The 23,485-nt window shown below is 40.1% G+C and overlaps 2 protein-coding genes across 5 annotated transcripts in view; both read right to left on the reverse strand.

The window, feature by feature from the left end:
• The window catches only part of Golga3 (golgin A3), a 56,769-nt gene extending 56,624 nt beyond the window's left edge, over nt 1-145 (reverse strand). Inside the window, exon 1 of the mRNA XM_026784405.1 lies at nt 129-145. The gene's annotated coding sequence lies outside the window, so the exon portion shown is untranslated. The remainder of the gene's footprint in view (nt 1-128) is intronic.
• Nucleotides 146-407: 262 nt separating this feature from the next.
• The window catches only part of Chfr (checkpoint with forkhead and ring finger domains), a 36,778-nt gene continuing 13,700 nt past the window's right edge, over nt 408-23,485 (reverse strand). For 2 of the 4 annotated variants that reach the window (XM_013349719.2, XM_005344503.3), the window contains 11 exons: nt 22,148-22,307; nt 21,326-21,480; nt 21,039-21,201; nt 19,110-19,255; nt 17,305-17,424; nt 15,168-15,251; nt 13,584-13,654; nt 12,362-12,449; nt 11,100-11,207; nt 9,930-10,002; nt 408-1,646 (listed from right to left, as the gene is read on the reverse strand). In XM_013349719.2, coding sequence (XP_013205173.1) covers nt 1,604-1,646; nt 9,930-10,002; nt 11,100-11,207; nt 12,362-12,449; nt 13,584-13,654; nt 15,168-15,251; nt 17,305-17,424; nt 19,110-19,255; nt 21,039-21,201; nt 21,326-21,480; nt 22,148-22,307 — 1,211 coding nt within the window. In that variant the 3' untranslated portion in view covers nt 408-1,603. Of the gene's footprint in view, nt 1,647-9,929; nt 10,003-11,099; nt 11,208-12,361; nt 12,450-13,583; nt 13,680-15,167; nt 15,252-17,304; nt 17,425-19,109; nt 19,256-21,038; nt 21,202-21,325; nt 21,481-22,147; nt 22,308-23,485 lie in introns of those variants that run through there. The other 2 variants (XM_013349714.2, XM_026784443.1) reach the window with 2 other exon arrangements.

Genomic DNA, 23,485 nt, shown 5'->3' on the forward strand with positions numbered 1-23,485 from the left:
TGTGTGTGTGTGTGTGTGTGTGTGTGTGTGTGTGAGAGAGAGAGAGAGAGAGAGAGAGAGAGAGAGAGAGAGTTGAATACAGAGCATAGCATCACAGCTCAAGGTGCAGACAACACATTCCCACTCACCATGACTGGTAAAATAAAGAGACTGTCCTGTGCCATGTTCAAAGATGCTCAGGTTTTGAGTCCTGTTTGTTTACCTCTTGACATTATCCATCTGCTGGTGGAGCCACAAGACTGACTAACAGGCAATAAAGTAAATATAAACAGTGAAAAACTAGTGTAGTGAATTAATAAAGTAAATATAAACAGTGAAAAACTAGTGTAGTGAATTAATGGCACCAGTCTGCATTAGCATGAAACATTTGGCACCTCACATATGAACACAACACAAGAAGAGAAACAAACACAACTCATTTATTAGAATCAAAAAAAAGAGAACCTCCCACAAATACAGAGTGCTGCCTCTCAGTCTGTATCAAGAGCAAGACAACAGTTGAAAATTGTATTCCTGAGAAGCAAAAAGTTAGCAGATTGCAAACAAACATAACAGGTGATTTCAATAAAAGATTAAAAAAAACTTTAAAAAAACTGAAAAACAAAATTTCAAGTATTATTCTAGATGACATGACAAACCTAGTGCCCAAGCACAGGGCTTGGAAAGCAGAGGTTCTATCAGTATGGAGCCATCTAGGGTTTCAGAGGGGGCTGTTCTCAGGGACTGGAGGGCTAAGGGCAGAGGCTTCACCTGCCACCCTATCAAGGACCTGGATACTCAAGAAGTCTTCCTCAGGATGAGCAGTTTTGGACACTTAATGTTTTTTTTTTTTTTTTTTTAAATACAGGAACATATGCTCATTCTTTCAAATATCAGACTATTCCCAATTTCAGTCAATTTGTAAATTATAATATTTGTGCTACAGTTTTTAATATTTAATTCTTACTAGAAGATAAGCACCAAACCTATTGAAATAAAAAATATAGAAAAGGCCATGCGGCTTTCCAGACAGACTATCCTATACATCCCTGGAGGCTGTAAACTTATGCTTCCTTTCCTTACATAGAATGCTTCTGACATAGCTGACCCTTTTTCCCATGAAACTTTTAAATTTTAGCTGTAGTCAAGGTATAAGATATAAAAGATACAAAAGTATAAACCTGCACTGTCACCGCCTCACCACACACGAGGGGAGAGCCATCTAGTGGGAGCTCTCTCTTGGTCTGCTGATTTTCCTGTACTGACTAGGAAGTCAGTGTGGCCAGTAGGCTTCCCAAGTTACTAGGAAAAAATGGTCTTTGAATGTGTATGGGCACATGTGCACACATATGGTGTGTGTGTGTGTGTGTGTGTGTGTGTGTGTGTGTGTGTGTAGGCCTCTTACATTACTGGGGCATATGGTGTGCATGTGTTGTGTATGTCACTGAAGGGAAAAGCCATATACACCGGAGTGCCTGACCAGAAACTCCAGTGCTGGAACTGTAAAAGGAGAACTCTTAAAAATGCCCTTAAAGTATTTGTATATGATATTTTTTTTAAAAAAAAAAACATAGTTTTGTTGCCTCCTGTGCTCTGTAACTGCTTTATGTGTATCTTCCAATGCTCAATTCTTGAACCTTGTCTGTTCACAGATGTGGTTGAATTTCCTGCAGGGAGAGAAAACATCAAAGACTACTCAAACTGTGGAACTGAATACTGTAATAACCACATAAAAACACATGTACATCATATATGTGAGCTCACTCAATTTTTATACTTTTTTACTGTGCTTATTGGAGACAGCAATTTCCAAAAGAGCAGGACTGAGCCAGCGACCTGAGCCAGGGCAGGCCTCGGACAGTGAACTCCACGAGAGCAGGAGCGGATCCAGACCAGGGTCATTTGCAGAAGCAGGACTGGGCCAACGACCTAGGCCCGAGCAAGACTGAACTAGCTACCTAGGCTGGAGCTGGCCTGGGAAAGCAAGCTCCATGGGAGTGGGAGCAGATCCAGACAGGAACATTTGTGGAGGCAGGACTGAGCCAGCAACCTGGGCCAGAGCAGACCTGAGACAGCTAACTCCACAGAAGCAGGTACAGGGGAGCAACTGTTGAGTGAGTGGGCCAGAGACAGAGACCACTGCGGGTCCAGATGTGAATCTGGGATTTTCAAGGGAGTAGACCTCAGCCAAGACCCCTGTGGGTCTGAGCATGAGTCTAGGACCTCTGATGAACTAGGCCTGAGCCAGGACCTCTGTGGTCTGGGTGCGCCTGAGCCTGGGAACTCTGTTTTTTGGTTTTTTTTTTTTTTTTTTGGTTTTTCGAGACAGGGTTTCTCTGTGGCTTTGGAGCCTGTCCTGGAACTAGCTCTGTAGACCAGGCTGGTCTCGAGAGCCTGGGAACTCTGAGGGAGTAGATCAGAGCCAGAGTCCTTTACAGACCATTCCCAAGCTGGGACCTCTGTAGAAGTGGATCCAGACAAGGGACATTTACAGAAACAGGTCTGAGTCAACAACCTAGGCTAGAGCAGGCCTGAGACAGCAAACTCCAAGGGAGCAGAGCCCAGGAACACTGAGTGACCTCTTGGAACATGGAGACACAAACGAGGTAAACTGAACCGTGGCATTAACTGTACCACGAGAAACAACCATCTGAGCCTTGGATTCACTGGCACCTAGAAGATTAATCAACAGAATCACAGACAGTCCTAACCACACCTATTAGAAGAAAAGATGGGTAGAAAAGGTAAAACACACGCAACACCACAAAGAACAACATGACACCAATAAAACCTAAAGACTGTACAACAGCAAGACTGAATAACCAAATATAAGATAGAAATGACCTAAAAAATAACTTCAGGAGAATGTTTGAAACTCTTAAAGAAAAAATGAGAAATTCCCTCAAAGAAAAGGAGGAAAAGACAAAAAATTGGAAAACATCAGCAAACCCCTTAAAGAAAATCAAGAAAAAACAATCAAACATATGAAAGAAACTATTCAAGACTTGAAAACTGAAATAGAGACAATAAAGAAAATATAAGCCAAGGGAATTAAAGAAACAGAAATCATGATAAAACGATCAGGAACCACAAACACAAGCATAAACAGCAGAATACAGAATCTCAAGCGCTTAACATACAATAGAGGAAACAGACTCATCAGTCAATGAAAACATTAAATCTAACAAAAGCTTGGCCCAAAATACCCAGGAAATATGGGGCACCATGAAAAGGCTAAACCTAAGAATAATAGGTATAGAAAGAGAAGAAGTTCAACTCAAAAGCACAGAAAATATATTTAACAAAATCATAGAAGAAAACTTTGCCAACCTAAAGAAAGATATGCCTATGAGGATACAAGAAGCTTACAGAATACCATACAGACTGGATAAAAAAAAAGTCCCCTCATCACATAATAATCAAAACACTAAAGATATAGAATAGAAAAAGAATATTAAGAGCTGCAAAGAAAAAAGGCCAAGTAACATATAAAGGCAGACCTATCAGAATTACACCTGACTTTTCATTGGAGACAATAAAAGCCAGGTCGTAGTCAAGCATTATGCAGACATTAAGGGACCACAGATGCCAGCCCAGACTACTATACCCAGCAAAACATTCAATCACCACAGAAGGACAAAATAAGATATTCCATGACAAAACCAAGATTTAACCAATACCTAGCCATAAACCCAGCCCTACACAAAATACTAGAAGGAAAACTCCAACCTGAGGAGGTTGGCTACATCAACAAAAACACAGACAATTAATGGACTTATAGTAGCAAATCCCAAAGAAGGGGAAAATGTATAAATTATTATCACCAACAATGAAAACCAAATTAACAGGAGATAGAAATCACTGGTCATAGGCCGGGCAATGGTGGCGCACGCCTTTAATCCCGGCACTCGGGAGGCAGAGGCAGGCGGATCTCTGTGAGTTCGAGACCAGCCTGGTCTACAGAGCTAGTTCCAGGACAGGCTCCAAAGCTACAGAGAAATCCTGTCTCGAAAAATTAAAAAAAAAAAAGAAATCACTGGTCATTAATACCTCTTAATATAAATGGACTCAACTCACCTATAAAAAGGCAAAGGCTAACAGATTGGGTATGAAAACAGAATCTATTCTCCTTCTGCATACAAGAAACACTCTTCAACCCCAAAGACAGACATAGCCTCAATGTAAAGGGTTGGAAAAAATTTTTCCAATCAAATGGATCTAATAGCTGGTGTAGCTATCCTAAGATCTAACAAAATAGATTACAAACTAAAATCAATCCAAAGAAGAGACAAAGAAGAACATTTCATATTAGTCACAGAAAAAAAATCCATCAAGAGGAAATCTCAATACTGAATATCTATGCCCCAAATACAAGGGCACCCTCATACGTGAAAGAAATACTTCTAAAGCTTAAATCATACATTAAACACCACACACTAATAGTGGGAGACTTCAACACTCCACTCTCACCACTGGACAGGTCAGTCAGACAAAAATTGAACAGAGAAACAAGAGAACTAATAGATGTTATGACTCAAATCTATAGAACATTTCATCCAAACAGAAAAGACTATACCTTCTCAGCATTTCATGGAACCTTCTCAAAAATTGACCATTTACTCGGTCACAAAAAAACCTCAACAAAGACAAAAAAATTGGAATAACTACATGTATCTTATCAGATCAACATGGCTTAAAACTATAATTCAACAGCAATACTAATTCCAGAAAGCCAACAAGTACACGGAACTTAAACGATGCTCACCTGAATTATCTATCAATGGGTCAAGGAAGAAATAAAGAGAGAAATTAAAGACTTCCTAAAATTCACTGAAAATGATCACACAACATACCCAAATTTATGGGACAAAATAAAAGCAGTGTTAAGAGGAAAGTTCATAGCACTAAATGCCTACATAAAGAAGCTGGAAAAAATCCCACACTAGTGAATTAACAGAACATTTGAAAACTTTAGAACAAAAAGAAGTAAACTCACCTAAGAGAACTAGATGGCAGGAAATAATCAAAGTGAGAGCTGAAATCAATAAAATAGAAACAAAGAACACAATACAAAGAATCAATGAGACAAAGAATTGGTTCTTTGATAAAATCAACAAAGTAGACCAAACTAAACAAAAGGCAAAGAGAGAATATCCAAATTAACAAAATCAGAAATGAAAAAGGGGACATAACAACACACCTGGAGGAAATCCAGAGAATCATCAGGATTTCAAAAACCTGTACTCCACAAAATTGGAAAACTTAAAGGAAATGGACAACTTTTTGGACAAATATCACTTACCAAAATTAAATCAAAACCAAATAAGCAAATTAAACAGACCTATAACTGCTGAAGAAATAATAGAAACAGTCATCAAAATTCTCCCAACCAAAAAAACCCCAGGACCAGATGGTTTCAGTTCAGAATTCTATAAGATTTTCAAAGAAGAACTAATACCAATACTCCTGAAATTATTCCACACAATAGAAACAGAAGGAACATTGTCAAACTCTTTTTATGAGGCTACAATTACCCTGATGCCCAAACCACAGAAAGACATTACTAAGAAAGAGAATAACAGACCAATCTCACTCATGAACATTGATGCAAAAAAACTAAATAAAATACTGGCAAATCGAATCCAAGAAATCATCAGAACCATCATCCACCATGATCATGTTGGCTTCATCCTAGAGATGCAGGGATGGTTCAACATATGAAATCTGTCAATGTAATCCACCATATAAACAAACTGAGAAATAAAAACCACTTGATCATCACATTAGATGCCGAAAAAGCTTTTGACAAAACACAACATTTTTTCATGATAAAGGTCTCGGAGAGAGCAGGGATACAAGGAACATACCTAAACATAATAAAGGCAATGTACAGCAAATCAACAGCCAGAATCAAACTAAATGGAGAGAAACTTCTAGCAATCCCACTGAAATCAGGAACAAGACAAGGTTGTCCACTCTCTGCATACCAATATAGTTCTTGAAATCCTAGCCAGAGCAATAAGACACCAAAAGGAGATCAAGGGGATATAAATTGGAAAAGAAGAAGTCAAACTCTCACTATTTGCTGATGATATGATAGTTTACATAAGCAACCCCAAAAATTCTACCAAGAAACTACTACAACTCATAAACACTTTCAGAAATATAGGAGGATACAAGATTAACTCAAAAAGAACAGTAGCCCTCCTGTACACAGATGATAAAAGGGCTGTGAAAGAAATCAGAGAAAAATCACCCTTCACAATAGCCACAAACAGCATAAAATATCTCGGAGTAACTCGAACCAAACAAGTGGAAGACTTGTATGACAAGAACTTTAAATCTTTGAAGAAAGAAATTGAAGAAGACACCAGAAAGTGAAAAGATCTCCCATGCTCTTGGGTAGGTAGAATTAACAAGGTAAAAATGGCAATCTTACCAAAAGCAATCTACAGATTCAATGCAATGCCCATCAAAATCCCAGCAAAATTCTTCAAAAAACCTCGAAAGAACAGTACTTAACTTCATTTGGAAAAGCAAAAAAACCCAGGATAGCCAAAAAATCCTGTACAATAAAAGAACTTCTGCATCACAACACCTGATTTTAAACTAATACAGAGCTAAAGTACTGAAAACAGTCTGGTATTGGCATAAAAACAGACAGGAGGACCAATGGAACTGAATAGAAGACCTGGATATTAATCTACACACCTTCGAACACCTGATTTTTGACAAAGAAGCAAAAAATATCAAATGGAAAAATGAAAGCATATTTAACAAATGGTGCTGGCATAACTGGATATCAACATGTAGAAGAATGAAAATAGATCCAAATCTATCACCATGCACAATACTCAAGTCCAAATGGATCAAAGACCTCAACATGAAGCCAGCCACAATGAACCTTATAGAAGAAAGTGGGAAGTACACTTGAACACATTGGCACAGGAATCACTTCATAAATATAACCCCAGCACAGACACTGAGAGAAACAACTAATAAATGGGACCTCCTGAAACTGAAAAGCTTCTGTAAAGCAAAGGACACAATCAACAAGACAAAACGACAATCTACAGTATGGGAAAAGATCTTCACTAACCGCACATCAGACAGAGGTTTGATCTCCCAAATATACAAAGAACTCAAGAAATTGGACACCAAAAGAACAAATAATCCAATAAAAAATGGAGTACAGAACTAAACAGAGAACTCTCAACAGAGGAATCTAAAATGGCTGCAAGACACTTACAGAAATGTTCAACATCCATTGTCATCAGAGAAATGCAAATCAAAAGCACTTTGAGATTCCATCTTACACCTGTAAGAATGGCCAAGATCAAAAACACTGATGACAAGTTATGCTGGAAAGGTTATGGGAAAAAGGGAACACTTCTGCATTGCTGGTAGGAATGCAAGCTGGTACAACCCTTTTAGATAGCAGTGTGGCGATTTCTCAGAAAACTAGGAAACAACCTTCCTCAAGACCCAGTAATATAACTTTTGGGTATATATCCAAAGATGCTCAATCGTACCACAAGGACATTTGCTCAACTATGTTCACAGTATCATTGTTTGTCATAGCCAGATTTTGGAAACAACCTAAATGCCCCTCAAGCGAAGAATGGATAAGGAAAATGTGGTACATTTACACAATGGAATACTACAAAGCAGAAAAAAATAACATCTTGAATTTTGCAGGCAAATAGATGGAGCTAGAAAACATCATTTTGAGTGAGGTAATCCAGACCCAGAAAGACAATTATCACATGTACTCACTTATAAGTGGTTTTTAGACATAAAACAAAGAAAACCAGCCTACAAATCACAATCCCAGAGAACCTAGACAACAATGAGGACTCTAAGAGAGACATACATAGATCTACTCTACATGGGAAATAGAAAAAGACAAGATCTCCTGAGTAAATTGGGAGCATTGGGACCTTGGGGGAAACCTGAAGGGGAGAGGAGAGGCAGGGAGGGGAGAGGCAGGGAGTGGAGCACAGAAAAATGTAGAGCTCAATAAAAATCAATTAAAAAATTGTGTTTTTAAAGAATTTTAAATTTATGTGTATTTATATATGTCTGTTTTAGTATATGCCATGTATGTACAGGTGGCCAGGGTAGACAGAAGAGGGAATCAAATCCCCTGGAGCTGGTATTCCAGGTAGTTATGTGATATTTGACACGGGTGCTAGGAACCAAACTCAAGTAGTCTGGAAGAGTAACAAGTGCTCTTAACAGATGAGCCTCCTCTCCAGTCCCTCTAAGTATTTTTTTTTTTCCCGAGACAGGGTTTCTCTGTAGCTTTGGTGCCTGTCCTGGAACTAGCTCTTGTAGACCAGGCTGGCCTCGAACTCCCAGAGATCCGCCTGCCTCTGCCTCCCAAGTGCTGGGATTAAAGGCGTGCGCCACCATCGCCCGGCCTCTCTAAGTATTTTTAAATAATATTAAAGATACTAAATTCCAAAGGTAGTCTCTTTTTTCTCTTTTTAAATTTTAAAATGAAGATGAAAACACTGGGTATTTTATCAGATTAGAGAATAAGAGCTGTGCTTCCTTAGTGTATGCCTTTGCCTACTCTTTACCTAGCAGGGTGGAGACAGATGCTGAGGTGACAGTGGCCAGATTGGAGAAGTGCATGGAGAAAGTGGCATGTGCCTTTGCTACCCATATCTATATTACCATGAACAAAGTGAGTTAGTTGCGCAATGTCCTTCTTTCCTTTCTTTTTTCCTCCTTTGAGACAGGGTTTCTCTTTGTAACAGCCTTGGCTGTCCTGACTCTATAGACCAGGCTGGCCTCAAACTCACAGAGATCCATCCACCTGCCTCTGCCTCCCAAGTGTTGGGATTAAAGGTGTGTGCCAATATACCCAGCTTCCTTCTTTCCTCCTTTCTTTTTTTTTTTTAAGATTAAGATTTACTTGTATCACTTTTAGTTCTGTATATGTGTCTATGTGGAGGTATGCACACCTGTATGTGGGTTTTTGAGGAAGCCACCAATATCTGATCCCCTGCAGCTAGAGTAAGAGGTGGTTACTAACTGACCAATGTGAGTGCTGGGAACTGAACTCAGATCCCTCTTCAAGACAAGCAAACACTTTCAAATGCTGAGTCAACTTTACAACCTAAAGTTTTCTTTCTTGAAATAGATGGTGTCTGCTGTTCATGCTCAAGCACGATACAAGGTTTTAGACTACAAAAGTGCCCATTAAGAAGTCATCTCTCTTGTCGTCTTTCTTTCTCATACTGTGGGCACTGCTTTCATTGCCTTAATCTGAATCAAAAATCTGTGTGTAGAGATTTAAATACTGGCCAGTGAACTGAACAGCAGAGGACCATAACACTAATTGTTTAAAAACAGTAGCAGAAAGATTAGTGCTGAGTGCTGACTTCATAAGGCAATGCAGATGTTGCTATGAATAGCATTTGAAGACTATGTTAAAGATCCACAGTGGGGGTGGTTAAGTTGTAACACAACTCACCTCCCAACCCGCCACACATAATACGAAGAAAAACCCAGGTGTTACTCTATCACCAATTGGGCCAGTAACTTTGCAGACATGTGCTTAGATACTGACCAAGAGAGAGCTACTGTCAGATAAAGCACAATGTGACTCCAACCATGAAGACACAGATGAAAGATGGGAGCAGATATTTGCGTAGAAGCAGTTCAAGAAACGCAATAACATAAGAGCAGAATTTCTATATGGAAATATATACAATGTATAATTTTAAAGAAGTATAGGAATTAAATTAGCACACATAAGTGAATTTGGGGGGTGGAGTGGGATGCTGGGAACTGAACCCGGAACTTTGTACTCTACTACCAAGGGTAACGTAAGTCCCCAAATTAGTACATTTTTTTAGCATACAATTCACTACTGTTGCCTTTCCAAGTCATAAGCCTGGAGGGCCTGCAGTTGACAAATGTCCCTCAGCTTCACTCACATTGCATGGTGAGCCTTCACTTGAGTGCGACAGTTCCGGCCCCAGTAGCAATCAGGACGGGATGTTACAGTCACTGGAAAGAAAGTACATGTCTACATTAGATGTATCACACACTTTTCATGTAGCTAAATGAATTTAACTGGAGATACAAGAAAAATCCTCTGAGCAAAAAGCATCTTTGTCACTCTGTATGTGTTCCTATGTATGATCATATAGGTGCATGTATATGGTTACAAATGTACGTGTAGAAGCCAGAAGTCAATGTGCCAGGTGTCATCATCTACCTTGTTTGTTTGAGACAAGGTCTTTCAATGGCATTAAGCCTGCCAATTAGACTAAGCTACCTGGCCAAACCAAGGACCTGCCTGTCTGTGCCTCCCTAGTTCTGGAATTATAAACATGAGCTGCTACATCTGGCTTTTTCTTTCTTCCGATTTTAAAAAACATTTTATGTATAAGAGTAGTTTGCCTATATGCACCTAAGTGCACTGTGTGTGTGCTTGGTGCTCACAGAGGCCAGAAGAGGACACCAGATCATCTGGAACTGGAGTTACAAATGATTTAAGTTTCCATGTGGTTCCAGAAACCCCACCTGGGTGCAAGACCAACATACCAGTTTCATATCGTGTTTTTTTTCCTATGGGGACTGACCTTAGGTCTTTATGCTAGCACAACAAGGTCTTTACTAAGCTTACATCTTATCTCTCTTTATGATCAGTTTTCGTAGACCATGCCAAGACTTTTGGACAAGAAAAAAATTTATCTAAAAACTAAGTCAAGAAAATGAAGTTGTGCCGGGCGATGGTGGCGCACGCCTTTAATCCCAGCACTCGGGAGGCAGAGGCAGGTGGATCTCTGTGAGTTCGAGACCAGCCTGGTCTACAGAGCTAGTTCCAGGACAGGCTCCAAAGCCACAGAGAAACCCTGTCTTGAAAAAAAAAAAAAAAAAAAAAAAAAAAAAAGAAGTTGTCAGTGGTGTCTTTATGTTGCTTTGCTCTAGATACCCATGGGTCTTGACCCAGTCTGAAAAGCAAATGCAACCTCAGTCATCCTGTGTGCCTGTGTTCTGCCTATATGCTACAACTTCTGCGAGGTATGGAGTATAAAGCCATGCTAAGTACCTATTTGAATTGAGTTGGGAAGTCAGTACAGACAGAACAGGCTTCTTACCTGGCAACTCAGAAGCAGGAATGTTCTGCCGATACTGGTAGGTGAGCTCTCGGAAGCTACGCAGACCACAGCAGTAACACAACACAGTATTTCCAGTGATTCTGTAATCTGGGGAAAGGTAGCCACATGTGAACAAAGCCATTTATCAGACAATGTCATTTTATAACAGAAAAACAGGCACACTTCAAACCAGTAGGAAACTTAATACCATAGTGAGGTAGAGACAATGGGCTAGACACCTGGAAAACAGTTCTAAAACCAATCTAAATACGAATTCAGCTGTTTTTTTAAAAAAGGTTTATTTTTATTTTATGAATGTTTGCTTACATGAATGTCTGTGTATCATGGTGTGTGCAATACTTGAGAAGACCAGAAAAGGGCACTGGATCCTCTAGAACTGGAGTTACAGATGGTTGCAAGTCACCTGTAGGTGCTGGGAACCTGGTCCTCTCCAAGAGCAACAAATGCTTATTATCACCACTAACCCATTTCTCCAGCCCCATCAGTTTAGTTTTTAGTAGTAAGATAATCTCATGTGGATTAAAAAAAATTGAATATTTTAAAATCCCCCCAAAAGTAGTAAGACTGGAAACATTTTCTCTTGTGTTACACTTGTGTGGTTAATTATTCCTTATCTGAAATACATGGGATCAGAGGTATTCTGAATTATAGATTGCTTTTCCAAATTTTGCAACATTTGTGTATATGTCCCAAAGGATTAAAAAAAAAATGTGTGTTTTAAGTGTTTTGCTTGCATGTATGTACGTATACCATGTGTATACCTGGTACCAGCAGAGGTCAGAAGGCATTGGATTCCACAGAATTGGAATTATGGAATACTTATAAACCATTATGTGAGTTCAGGGAACCAAACCTGGATCCTCTGTAAGAGTAGCCAGTGCTCTTAACTGCTGGGCCATCTCTCCAGCCTCCCTACCTGTTTTTAAAGATAAAGATAGGATCTCACTGAGTCCTTGCTTACCTGCACCTCAATTTGTAGATCAGGCTGACATTGATAGATCTACCTCCTTTGTTTCCTCAGTACTGGGAGTGTGTGATACATGCTGAGTACAAACATGACACTCAATAGGGCACCATCTGTAATATAACCCACAAATGGAGCCTCTTCAAAGAACCTGAACAGATGGGCATGAAAACACTATTCCTAATTTTTTATTCTATATTTGCTTATGCTTTTCCAATGCCAATTCTTAAAAATTAATGCCCATTCTGGAGGGCAGAGCTGGCTATACAGTGCTTACCAGATAAGAGAAATACGCCCCGCTGTAGAGCCAGGAGACTCTCTGCCAACATATTTTTCCAAGTCAGACCTCTGGTTGCCAGGTAATTCTGTGATGGGAAAAGTGTGGAAATAAATTCCAGTTAGAAAAAGAATCAAAAACGACTAAGAGGACATTTCATAAAAGGTAGATGAAGCCAAAGCACAGCTACTCTCAAGTGGCATTTGCACAGAGCCAGTGGATAAACTAGAGTCAATCCTGCCTTAGGTCTTACAAGTTCTTTGCCGAGAGGCTCTTTGGCCTTTGGACCTGAATAAGAATCACTATTCTCTCAAAAAATTCCACAGAGGCATTCACAGCACAAGGAAAGATAAGACACTGAAGGGAAAAAGGAATAAGAGAATAGAATCAAGTCATAGCTTTGCTTCTAACATAGTTAAAATTAAACCATTAAACTGACTTCTGCTTTTGTAAACTACTTGCTGAAGCCTCCTTTTTATCTGAAAAGGCAGACATATGCCCTTGAGAAGTGACAATCACCAATAACCACTTAGATACCGCCTGCCCTATATAACTTATGGGATACTGCTGGTAGAAGCCAATCTCCTTGAACAGAAAGAGCTTTCAGTAGCACACTCTAATAAGAATTTCTCCCTTTTACACTTGCCTTCACCCAGCCCACCTACCCCATAATGGTGACAAGTATAGCTGAATGCCAGGTTTTCTTTATTTAGACACTGTTACAAAAAAGTTGTCAAGTTCTAAATGTAGAGTGCAGTGGTGCTCAGCTAAGTCTGGCGATGTGTGTAGGTAAATGAATGGCCTCCAAGGAAGGCAAAGTTCTCAACATAACATGCAGAATTGAACATGTTATAATTCTAAGAGCTGAGCTAGCTTCCTCAAACTTGTGAAGGAAAATGTTCAGAAAAAGAAGCCAGAGAAAAGAGCCAGAATTGAGATACCCTCTCTGTAAGATGTATTAACTAATTCATATGGGTTGACAGAATGATCAGTAAACGGAAAATCAGTTCATTTTAGAATAAAGGGAAAACCTGATAAAATCACAAAATCATGGAACTGACTAACTATACTGGTCAGATAATACAGTGTGTGTTGTCAGCTGTGGCAGTACATGTCTGCAGGCAAATGCTAAAGAGAAAAATGTGTGTCCTAACAGGAACCACAAACATTAAAGGAAAGCTTCATGACTTCCACTGATGCCCAGGAAAGTGTGGGGTGATACCTTTAGGATGTCCGACTCATAGTTGTTGTTGTTCAGCACCCCATCCAAGCACTTGTCCCCCAGGTTGAGCTCTGCCAGAGGAAGGATGAATATTATCTGTTTTATAAGGATAATGTAGTATCTTAAGTATTATTTTCCTGATGGGATAACCAAATCTCTCTCTCTCTTTTAAAGATTTATCTATTACATATACAGTGTTCTGCCTGCATGTATGCCTGCACACCAGAAGAGGGCACCAGATCTCATTATAAATGGTTGTACGGCTCCACGTGGTTGCTGGGAATTGAACTTAGGACCCTTGGAAGAGCAGCCAGTGGTTTTAACCTCTGAGCCATCTCTCCAGCCCAACCAAATCTCTTTCCATTACAGACTGTAAAAAGCAAAAAGCTTAGGAAATGTCTCCGTCATTTAAAATGCACGCTGACATGAATTTCAATCCCCAGCATGACTACTAAAAAAAAAAAGAAGAAGAAAGTCAAGTGTAGCAGGGCATGTCTAAAATACTAGTATTGGTGGGGTAAAGAGACAAGTGGATCCCCGGAGACTACTGACCCAGCCAGTCCAGCCAGTAATGCTTTAGTGAACATTAGGTTCACTGAAAGATCCTGTCTCAAAATAAGGATGATGGAATACAATAGTGTAGTCAATGCCCCAACTACACATCATATGCTACCAAATAACCCCCCCACCCAGTTTCAGGAATGGATAACATCTTTTTTAGTCATTGGCTAGAGTCCCATAGACCACCCCTAGACATTACAGGCTATAGTCAATACTATATAACTCCACAACATGAGTTAAGACCCTATTGTTGAAGTCACCCCATATTTTTGCCACCAAACATTGAAAAAAATCAAGCTGGTACTCAAATTGATGCTTCACCCCTACTAACTAGTATTCAAAGTGCTTAAAAGGAATTATACATGCTACCAGAGGAAAAAAGCAATCATCAGTCTCACCCAGCTATGAACCCTCTGTGCTATAAACATGTCTGTCAGATATACCTACTGGTGCAATAGCAGTACAAATGGAACAGAAGTAACCAACCACTTTTTAAATCAGCTTTAAGGCCCTCTCTATAAAATGCAACACCTACCCAACACTGTTAATGGGGCCAAGAATCTGTCCTAGATAGGTCATGGGCACTTAAGGGAAAATATTCTCCTACATGGAAAGAGCTATCATGATTCTTAGTGGAGCCAGCAATGCTAGCACGGGCCTTTAATCACAGCATACAATAGCACACCCCGTCATCCTTGAATTTGTGATTCTCCTGCCTAATCCTCTGGAGGGCTGGGATTTAGAAATAGTGTTTTATATGAATAAATAATTTCTCCTGTATAAGAAACTGATATTTCTCTTGTTTTATTACCACTTGCTTTTGAAGCAACATGGGTTTGAGACTTCCAAACTGACAAAACTCTGCAGTATAGCAGAAAAAGGCAGATAATCAATCACTTGACGGCCCATAGCAGCCTCTTTTTTCTCTGAACACAGCAGGTCACAACTCAATACCACCTACTCCAAGTTCATCAAGATAACAAACAAAAAGTCAAAGCAACTAGGTTGAAGAGCTGACATTACCACAGAAAGGGGCCAAGCAGCCAAAGCAGCCAGTCCGGGTGCAGCCCCAATACAAATGGCAGAAGGGTTGCAGGCATACTGCACCTGTGGACAGAAGACAGTTGATCAGTTGGGATCTAGAACTGTGCCTGTTCTCATACTTAAGGAAATTTAGAACCAGACTCAAGAGCTCAACTCTCTTTGAAGACATTCTTTCTGAGGTATTCTCATGGAACTAGGGAGCAGAGACAACATCCCAGATAACATCTAAGATCAAAGGTGACAGAATTGTGAGAACTAAACGTTAATTTAAAAACAGCTTGGTCTATGACCCCAGTACCCAAACAGTCCTGGTTCATTGTTTCCCAGCTCTGACTATGTGACACACTTGAAGTAACTGCACATTCATGTCTGCAGATAGCTTTTCTACCTACCACAAATAATGTTTTCATTATATATTATTATTCTGCACTCCCTTAGGAAAGGTTTTTTAATGTTTAATATTCTCCACAATGCAATTTCATAGAATACACTAGTAAATAAATCCTAGTTGAATTTTTAATGTTTTACTTATTTTATTTTTTTTAAATTTTTAATTGATTTTTATTGAGCTCTACATTTTTCTCTGCTCCCTTCCCTGTCTCTCCCCTCCCCTTCAACCCTCTCCCAAGGTCCCCATGCTTCCAATTTACTCAGGAGATCTTGTCTTTTCCTACTTTCTATGTAGATTAGATCTATGTATGTCTCTCTTAGGGTCCTCATTATTGTCTAGGTTCTCTGGGATTGTGATTTGTGTGCTGGTTTTCTTTGATTTATGTTTAAAAACCACTTATGAGTACATATGATAATTGTCTTTCTGTGTCTGGGTTGGGTTTTTAAAAAAATATTTATTTATTATGAATATAATATTCTGTCTGTGTGCATGCCTGAAGGCCAGAAGAGGGCACCAGACATCATTACAGACGGTTGTGAGCCACCATGTGGTTACTGGAAATTGAACTCAGGAACTTTGGAAGAACAGGCAATGCTCTTAACATCTGAGCCATCTCTCCAGCCCCTTGGGTTGGTTTTTTAATGTTTAATATTCTCCACAATGCAATTTCACAGAATACGCTAGTAAATAAATCCTAGCTGAAATTCTTACAGGATTGAATAATTAAAGCTTTTTAAGAGTATAATCACTTTGTAATTGCCTGTATCTATAAAAAGCATTTCTCTATAAATTAGTCAAAAGTAAAGACTGCCCTCTTAGCAAAATTTTAAGAACCTAACCTCGGCTGCCACTTGCTGATCTGTATATTTCAGATGTCGGTATTCTCAGGACTTGTCCATGGATTCTTCTTAACATGCCTAGAGGTCACCCTGGTATGCCTGGAGCTTGTTAGCTGCCTATCCCAGAATGCATACTGTTACTGTGCTACGGTCCTCTCTTCCGTACTGCACCAAGTCTAGGCTAGGAGGACCACCTCCCCAGAGCAGTCTCCAAGCAAACAAAACCTACCACATCACTGCAGTGGAGAGCTTGTACTGTATCATACATTGTGCCACAGAAGAGTGGCTCAGGCACTGCAGAGACTTGTGATGTGACCACATAAATTTATGATTTGTTTCATTTAACAGCAATAATGATCAAGGAACTCTCAAGTTGAGAAATACTTAAAAATGCAATAGACATGAACAAGCATTTCAAACAAAAGTATATTCAAACATTAATGAAGAGCTCCATTTATTTTTTTGATGTTTTACAATGCAAAGAACGAAACCCAGAAGATTACACATGCTAAGCAAGCATCCCACCACTTAACTACCCCTCTATCTAAAGAACTGTTTTAATGGTGAAATGTAGATTAAACACAGGTATTTCATCTACTGGATTTGTAAGTAACACATTATATAAAGACTACAGTTCTGATATGAGAATGGATATAGAAATATATAACCACCCACATCTGGAAGTGTGGGCAGTGTTATCCACTGGTGAAAAAAATAAGTGTTCAATACGCTCATGTGGGATCAACTGATTATATGCAGATGGAAAGATGTATCTTTGTTTTATAGCCTACATAAAGTCAATTTCACTTGAAAAATCAAGCCATGGAGAATGCACAAGAATGTCCTCCTGTTGGAGGGAGCACCTGAGGGAGACAAGCACACTCACACTGCTGAGGGGCAACACGGGAATCCTGCTCACGTTCAGCTCTTCGGTCAGGCATAGGCTGGAAGCAGCAGGTGCAAATGGCGTGGCTTCCTTGAAGAGGGCACATATAATCCTGGGCTGCTGAAGCACATACATATTTATGTCAGATATGTCCAGACACCAGGTAAAAGGTAGCTGACAAAAATTTTTCATCTAGAGAGGCAACTATGAAGTACACAGGAGGAGGGACAGGATCTGGGAGGAATTAAAACTACTTCCTAAGTGGTCAAATGATATTCTGCCATTTGAAATATGGGAATTCAATGGTTATAACTCAGTGAGTACTCGTCTAGCATTTGAGAAGCCTTAGACTCAATCCCGAGCACCAAAAATACCCATATATATGTACGCACACATACATACATGCATACATAAATAAATTTTTTTTTGGAAAGTAACTGTACTAAGGGAGTTCAAGTCATGCATAAGAGTGAGTATACACCTAAATGCTAGCTATTGGGAAGCTGAGGCAGGAAGATCACAAGTTCAAGGCTAGCTTGAGATATGTGCTGAATTTTAAGACAGCCTGAGTTATAAATTGAGACTATTTCAAAAGATCAAAAAGTTCTTCCTAGACAGTGGTAAAGTCTGGTTGCTGAGCACTGCTTTGCTGTCCCAACTATGGGTTCTAGAAGTGACAGGGAGAACTGGAACAATGTTCTAGTAGGGTTGCCAAGAACGTGGCTCTTAATTACAATGCTAGGTTAGTGGCCACTTTTAGCACAGTTAGGCTAAATAGGAGGTAAAGGGTCAGGGATACTAAGGCTATTTTCAATTTGGCAATGATCACAGTGCTTAACTGCAGTTAAGAACAGGCAAAGCTAGACTAAAGTGGCCAATTCCAGGCAGAGGATACTGTTATTCTATCTGCAGCCAATTCTGGTTGCTAGGCTTCAACACTTAGAGCTAAGAACTTCATGCCACATGCAAGCAAACAGCTCTCTTTTTTCTCTTTCCATCATATTTGGGGTAGAACCAAATGTCTTGCAAATGCTAAATAAGTATGTCCTCTATCACCGAGCTGTATCTCAGCTCATCTCAATGCATCAGGGGGGCTATCTGTTAGAAATACACAACTGATGGGAAATTGTTTAGAGGGCAACTCTACAGAGATGCAAGATAGACTATGGGAATTTATTTGTACATGCTGTTAAGAAAGAAGCCAATCTCTAATTAGGTGACAGATACAGAATTAGGTTTTGGCAAACCCTACCAAGCAAACTACCTGAAGCAGTAGGCTGAAGATAGACTAAAAGTTAAAACCAGGAATGTTAATTACCAGGTGTGTCCAAAAGGGGAGACCCTCAAATAAACAGATATTCACCTAATTTCTCTCTCTCGCTCCCTCCCTCCCCCCACCAGATGGCCTTGAACTCATAGAGATACTTCTATCTCAGCCATGTTTCCCTAATTTTTTTCTTTTCTTCCTTTTTTTTTTTTTGTTTTTTTTTCAAGACAGAGTTTTTCTGTGTAGCACTGGCTGTCCTGGACTTGCTTTGTAGATCAGACTGGCCTGGAACTCATGGAGATCTGCCTGCCTCTGCCTCCCAAATGTGCTGGGATTTAAATGCCCAGCTCCCTTAATTTCTTACCAATACTGGTTATGCCAAGCAAGAGGCTATGAGAGGCAAGAGGACTGCTGAAATATGAAACTAGAGGGCAAGAAAGACATCACAGAGGAATCCCACCATAGGACACTAGAACAAGAATCACAAGGATGGAACACAAAGGAAGGAAAAGCTCACATTTAGATACCACTATCTTACCTGTTGGTAAGCTGGCAGAGGTTGATGGTGCTTCCCCACCAAGGGCCTGTGTAGCTCCCAGCTCGCTATCTGGGACTGGGCAAGGAAGAAACTGCACTGCTTGCTTTCTGTATTCAGGACACTGTCGGCATACAATATATGGCTGACTGTGAGAAGAACAAGCAGAGCTGAAGTCCCAAAGGAACAGGCAGACATCACTGTTACATTATCATCTACCTCCAGCTCCAGCTTCAAAGCCTCTGCTCTACCTCTACTCATCTTCAGTACTGCTTCAATGTGTGTGAAGAAAGGAGCCGACCCCTCCTTTCTGCCCAGCTCCCACCACTAGGAGGACATTAGCCACAGCCACCTGGAATAGGAATCTGAGAAAGAGAACATCACCCACCACTTGATAGCTGCTCTGGGCTCAGCTTACTTCTGTGTTCAATTCCTCACACACTGTGTTTCAGCAGACTCATCCTGGACCACTTAGTCCCTACTCAACAGGACATGGGCTCAGAGGCTCATGAAAAGGCCAAGAAACCCAGTAAGAGTTTTCTCTTAGGAGCACTTCCGTAAGAGAAAACTACACTGAAAGTACTGCTAGCTCATTCAATGCAGTATGTTCTTGCTTTGTTGAAATCAGAGCACAGCTGTAGTCCCAGCACTGTTGAGACTGAGGCAAGAGGGTCCTAGTGAACTGGAATTACAGGTATCAGTAGCCACATCCAAATTTATTTTGTTTGGGGGATTTTTGTTGTTGTTGTTGTTGTTGTTGTTCATAATATGATAGATTGACCTCATGGTCAATTCTCACATTCTAGGCAAACACTCCATTACTGAGCTACACTTCCAAGAACTTTTTAAAATGCTTTTTATTTTGAGAAACTAAATTTCTCAGCCAGGCGGTGGTGGTACACACCTTTAATCTCAGCACTCAGGAGGCAAAGGCAGGTGGATATCTGTGAGTTTGATCAACAAGAGTTAGTTCCAGAACGGTCCCAAAAACTACACAGAGAAACCCTGTCTCAAAAAACAAAAACAAAAACAAACAAACAAAAAGAATCTAAGTTTCACAGGTTAGCTTTGAACTCTGTAATCTAGGAGAGGTTAATCTTTATTTATTTATTTTTTAAATATCATGGTCTTGGCATACAGTGTAGACCTGAAGCAATGTGTCAGCAAGTAAAATTGGGTCTCAAAGGGCTGTGTCCTTTCAGCCTGGGGGTTATACCTTTCCTGTGATATTGCTCTAAGATATTGTAACACTACCATTACATCCAAGGACTCACACTCTCTAACTACAACAATTAGGTGTGCTTATGTGGGAAAATAGTACATATGATTTCTCTGCTATAGCCAGTGAATCAGAACTCATGATGGGGAGCCTAAGAAAGTGAGGGTAAGGATGTGGGGTTCAAGACCCACTGAAGAAGCTGGGCATGGTGGTGCATGCCTTTAATTCCACTGCTCAAGAGGCAGAAGCAGGCAAATCTCTGTGAGTTCAAGGACAGCCTGGGCTACATAGTAAGTCCAGGGCATCCAGGGCTATATATAAAGACAACCAAGCTAGATGTGGTGGTAGTACAGGCTTTTAATCCTAGCATAGTAGATGACCATGAGGTCAAGGCTAGCCTGATCTACTCAGTGAATTCCAAGATAGCAAAGGCTACATAGAGAGGCCCTGTCTCAATATAAATATATATATATATATATTCATACCTAATTAATTAATTAAAAAAGACCATGGAGACTACCTGATGCTCTTAACTTATTCATTGTTGCTCAAGAGTTCATCCAGTCTGGCCATACATTTGAGGAAACAAGCTAAAAACATTAAGCAAACTGACTTACTGGAGCCCCTAGCTATACACTCCACAATACAGTTAAGCACAGCGTTAATGTATTTCTTATCCCCAGGCCCCACTATGAGCCAGGCACATGTCTAACCTGATGTCTGAGGATTCACTATCAACATCTGATAGCTCTAGCAGGTCCTCTGAACTCCCCTCTTCATCAGAGAAAGACCTCCTGACTTTGGGCTGCAGCATATCTTGAGTGATTTTATTCCTTGCATCCATACTCCTCACATCTTCTTCACTGCGACTCTTATCTAGATAAAAAGGGCACAACAAAATTCACTGGCAAGGGAAACAGAACTAGAGAGATGATATAGACTGCCTAGAGCAGAGCTCACAACCCCAGGTCCCTAAAAGGGAAAAGTCAGTGAAGCTGACCTGGGTGCTGGATAAGGTATGCTTCCACGAGGTTGTTCAGGATGTGGTTTTTGCAGATGCGCTCCACTGGACATCGGCAGGTAGGGCACAGAGATGAACGCTCCATCCAGCCAGAGTAGCAAGCCGCACAAAATGTGTGCATACAAGGCTGCAAACTGGCAGAATATGAAGGAACAAAGAACACATTTCCTGACAAAATCTTCCAGATACGCCACTATGATACTCAGACGACACCTGTAGCAGGCCTACCCAAACAGGAATGCAAACTGGATCCCCAACCGTAAGCCAGTTGTGGAGAATTCTATCATCTAACCTAAAAATACTAAAGCTCAGTATTAGAAGCTCAAAAAAAAAAAAAAATCAGTGCTATATGTCTGTTCTTAGGGGGAACAAAGAGCAGATCATAACTTCAGGAACACAAGCAACAGAAACTCTAAGTGTTTAAGGACTTGGTTGGGTAGTATCTACCTCCCAAGTTTCCAAACAAAACCCAAGAGAAGTTTCTCCCAAAGATAATCCTGGTAACTTCATTTTAAGTATTATGTCTTTATTGAGGATAAATTCACATGATCCTCCTACAAGGAAAAGACCAACTTGCCTGTGTCAGTCAAAACCAAGAGTGACCAAATCTCATGGATTCTATGGCCCTGGTCACCGGGTTTGAGAATTTCTCCTTGTTGACACCACAAGTAAAAGGAAAATGAAAACCTGAGCAGATTCCAGGGCAAAAGAGGATCAAAGTCTACTTTATCTAATCACTTTCCCACACCTGTCAAGGGAGCTAGTGCTACTGGAGCAACCCTAGGCTATGAAGCCGCACACCTCACACAGTCATGCAGAAGATCTTGACAGATGATGCATGTTAGTGTCTCCTCCATCTTGTCTGGCTTCACAGAGGCAACTCTGACATCCTCACATGAGGTTTGGGCATTTCCACACTGGTCTGCAACCAATAACTGCAGGTTCAAGTCAATCTCTTCATCTGTAAGACAAAGGGTAAGCTGAACAGTCACAATCACTTCATCTGAAGACAGAGGATCCTCAGATTTCTAATGTGCATCCAACAGCAGAGGAAACAAAGCCACTTATAAAGACTTTTTTTTTGCTGTAGCCGTTTTTTGAGACAGGGTCTTTGTATGTAGCCCTGGCTGTTCAGGAAACTCACTGCCCTAGAACAAAGTTGGGATTCAAGGAATGTGACACCATGCCTGGTTATATAAAAACTATTTCTTTTTTATTTAAAAACTATTTTTAAGAAGATCCCAAATAAGTCAGATATTCCTTTGTGCCTAAATTCTGGTTTAGAAGAACAGTTGCCAACCTAAAAGACAGAGAAAAAAGGGATACTCAGGATGTTTGCACATATGCATAAGACATTAAGGTAATACGTGGGAGAGGGAGAAAGAGAAGGAGGATCAGTTGTATAGTATTTTTTTTTGTATTTGTATCTTTGTAAATGTCATTTTTGCTTAAACATGACCCCATGCACAAAAGAAAACTGTTGGCTTTAAAATGGTTTTTTTTTTTTTGGATACATTTATAAGTGTATACACAAAGTACTACTACTACTATTATTGTTTCTTAAGATGTTTTCATGCTGCTCTGATTAGTTTCTGACTCATTATATAGCTTAGGATTACCTTAAAGGTCAGATTCACCTGTTTCCATTTCCTCAGAACTGGGATTGCAAATGTGTGACATTATACCTGGCTCAATTTTTATTTTATTTTTACAAGTTAGATTTATAAGGCTGCATATGATGGCACACTTGGGAGGCAGAGTCAGGTGCCTCTCTGTGAGTCTGAGACCAGTCTGGTCTACAAAGCAGGTTCCAGGCTAACCAGGGTTAAATAACAAAAGCCCATCTGAAAGGGAAAAAAAAATAGCATACAACTTTAAAAGCCACCTAGATGGAAATAAATATGGTTATTCTCTGTCCTGGGTCTTCTTTACCTAGTGTTCTTATCTAACTAAGGGAGTTATTCAGTTTTTTGGGCCATATGTTTGTATTATAATACTGCAGTTGACGTATTTTGTTTGCAGTATTAAAATCAAATCTGGGGCCGGGCGATGGTGGCGCACGCCTTTAATCCCAGCACTCGGGAGGCAGAGGCAGGTGGATCTCTGTGAGTTCAAGACCAGCCTGGTCTACAGAGCTAG

Source organism: Microtus ochrogaster, chromosome 2, assembly GCF_000317375.1.
Source record: "Microtus ochrogaster isolate Prairie Vole_2 chromosome 2, MicOch1.0, whole genome shotgun sequence".
Classification (NCBI taxonomy): Eukaryota; Metazoa; Chordata; class Mammalia; order Rodentia; family Cricetidae; genus Microtus; species Microtus ochrogaster.